Here is a 2500-nt window from a genome sequence, read left to right as displayed (position 1 = left end):
CTCTCTCCCTCTCTCTCTCCCTCTCTCTCTCTCTCCCTCCCTCTCCCTCTCTCCCTCCCTCCCTCTCTCCCTATCTCCCTCTTTCACTCTCTCCCTCTCTCCCTCTTTCACTCTCTGCCTCTCTCTCTCCCCGTAGCCCCATCTGAGAGTGGAGATGCAAGAAGCGCTCCCAGCGATTAACGAACTTCTAAAAGTTTATAATCCCGGTTGAAGCCGTGACGAACATAACTTCAGAAATATAGAACAATATTTAGTTACATAAAAGATACGATTTATAGTCACAATTATCATACTTATCTCCGCCGTCATCATTACCACGATCAGCCATCAGTAATTAACAGTTTGTAATAGAATATGACTGGATTTATCTATTTAGTTATCTATATAGTGATTTAAGAGAGAACATTGGAAATATCAAATTAAATCTACATCTATAAACCTCACGTGTGTATATATGTGTGTGTGTGTGTGTGTGTGTGTGTGTGTGTGTGTGTGTGTGTGTGTGTGTGTGTGTGTGTGTGTGTGTGTGTGTGTGTGTGTGTACACACAGACAGTATTTATCTACAGTAGTTACCTATTTATACCTATTCTATACCAATCTACAAACTTACCGTGATCCAGAACGTTTACCCCATTCTGTATGCAATTATTATACCGTATACCATTTATCTATATCTATTTATCTATCTCTATGCTTTATCTCTATATATCAATAAACTTCACTTACCTTAATCTTGACCATTTGTCCCATCATGCCGCAGTCGACGCTGACAAACACAACCCTCCTCTGCGTATCGTCGAAAATGAAGGCCCGGGAATACAAACGGGTGTGGATTCCTCCGTTCACTTGCGATGGGTTTGCGTAGCCCATCTGAGGAGGAGGGAGAGGGGGAGGGGGTTAATGTTGGTGTGTTATTTTTTAGGTTTTTGCTTATCTGCGTCTTTACTTCTCTTCTCTCTTTCTCACTAAACACACACACACACACACACACACACACACACACACACACACACACACACACACACACACACACACACACACACACACACACACACACACACACACACACACACAGTTTTTCTGTGCAAAAAATACTTCAGTTATCCATGCAAAGTTAAAAAATATATTCCTATTTTCTGTTAAGGCTCTCTACGTCCGTTTTCTTTTTTTATAGCAAGTTCAGGCACGATCACATATACCAGTCACAATTTAATATATAAAATAATCTTATGATAAGTAAATCACCCAGACATATATAATAGATCTCTCGAGGGAATTAGCCCCCACAGTCAATTAGAATTGACATATTTGGTACTTTGTGTCAACAGTATAGGTCTAGGACGGAAACGCCCTTCATTATGCATACCAAATAAGAAACCAAAATTACCATGTTCACGCCGGCTGCTGGTCCCGTGACATCGAAGATGCCGACGCCCAAATTGTAGAGGGAAGGGTCCTCGCGGGCATCGGGCACGGCCCAACCCAAGGACGTGCCCACGAGCGCTACTGTGCACACTAGTACGCACCGCCACATGCTGTCAGAAATACGTTGGGTTAATCTTACATTTGTTTTGTTTTTTAAATCATCAGCACTGCTAGTAGTAGTAGTTGCTGTTGCTGCCTGTAGCAGCACGTAGTAATAGATGTAGTAGCAGCAGTAGTTGTAGTAATACATGTTGTAGAAGTAGTAGTATTTGTTGTGTTGTTGTAGCAATTGTAGTTTTGTAGTAGTAGTACCTTTAGTTATAAAAGTAGTAACTGTAGAAATACATGTAAAATAAGTAGTATTTTTTGTTTTAGCAGCAGTAGTCTTAGTAATAAATACTGTACTAATAGTAGCAGTAGTTGTTGCAGCAGCAATATTTGTAGTAATATATGCATGAGTAATGGTAGTAGTAGTAGCAGCAGCATTTTATTGGGAAACCATTTTTAAAGATTAAGGAAACAATAAAAGTCCAGATGGAAAAGAAAAATGGATATACAATATACGCTGAATTACTACATAATAGGAAGAAAAGAAAAACAAAAAAATCGTTTTATAAGTTTAAAGATAAGGTCGAATATAGCATGTGACACTTGAAAAACCACAGTAATAATTTTTCATCTGCCTCCCTCTCGTCCTCCCCCCTCCCCCTCCCCTCTCCCCCGTGAGAACTATAACAGACGTATCGTGAGGGTGGGAAGGGGGGAGGGGGGTGTATGAGGGGAGGGTAGGCGGTAGGATGAATGGAATGTTTTTTAATAGAGATAGATTGCAGGATGATTTGACCAGCGGACTATTTTTTACGCTTTAATTTGTTTACGGCATTACAATGGGATTTATTCTGTTGCCTTTTCTGTAAATGTCTTGGAAGGAGTTAAGTGTGTGTGTGGGGGGGTGGGGGGCTGCTTCCATGTTGGAATGCGTGTCGGAGAATGAGAGAGAGAGAGAGAGAGAGAGAGAGAGAGAGAGAGAGAGAGAGAGAGAGAGAGAGAGAGAGAGAGAGAGAGAGAAAGTGA

General features: G+C 41.0%; 2 protein-coding genes across 9 annotated transcripts in view; one reads left to right on the top strand and one right to left on the bottom strand.

Moving 5' to 3' along the window:
* PH4alphaEFB (prolyl 4-hydroxylase subunit alpha-1) overlaps positions 1-2500 on the top strand; it is a 68824-nt gene that overhangs the window by 35915 nt on the left and 30409 nt on the right. The window lies entirely within an intron of this gene.
* The window catches only part of CDase (neutral ceramidase), a 63539-nt gene that overhangs the window by 53359 nt on the left and 7680 nt on the right, over positions 1-2500 (bottom strand). For both annotated transcript variants that reach the window (XM_086555802.1, XM_043035271.2), the window contains exons 2-3: positions 1389-1536; positions 728-871 (exon numbers count right to left, since the gene is read on the bottom strand). In XM_086555802.1, coding sequence (XP_086411928.1) covers positions 728-871; positions 1389-1536 — 292 coding nt within the window. The remainder of the gene's footprint in view (positions 1-727; positions 872-1388; positions 1537-2500) is intronic.

This window comes from Penaeus japonicus, unplaced genomic scaffold, assembly GCF_977035675.1.
Source record: "Penaeus japonicus unplaced genomic scaffold, GWHDUDI00000001_assembly GWHDUDI00000031, whole genome shotgun sequence".
In the NCBI taxonomy this organism is placed as follows: domain Eukaryota; kingdom Metazoa; phylum Arthropoda; class Malacostraca; order Decapoda; family Penaeidae; genus Penaeus; species Penaeus japonicus.
This window is presented reverse-complemented; position numbering and strand designations above follow the sequence as displayed.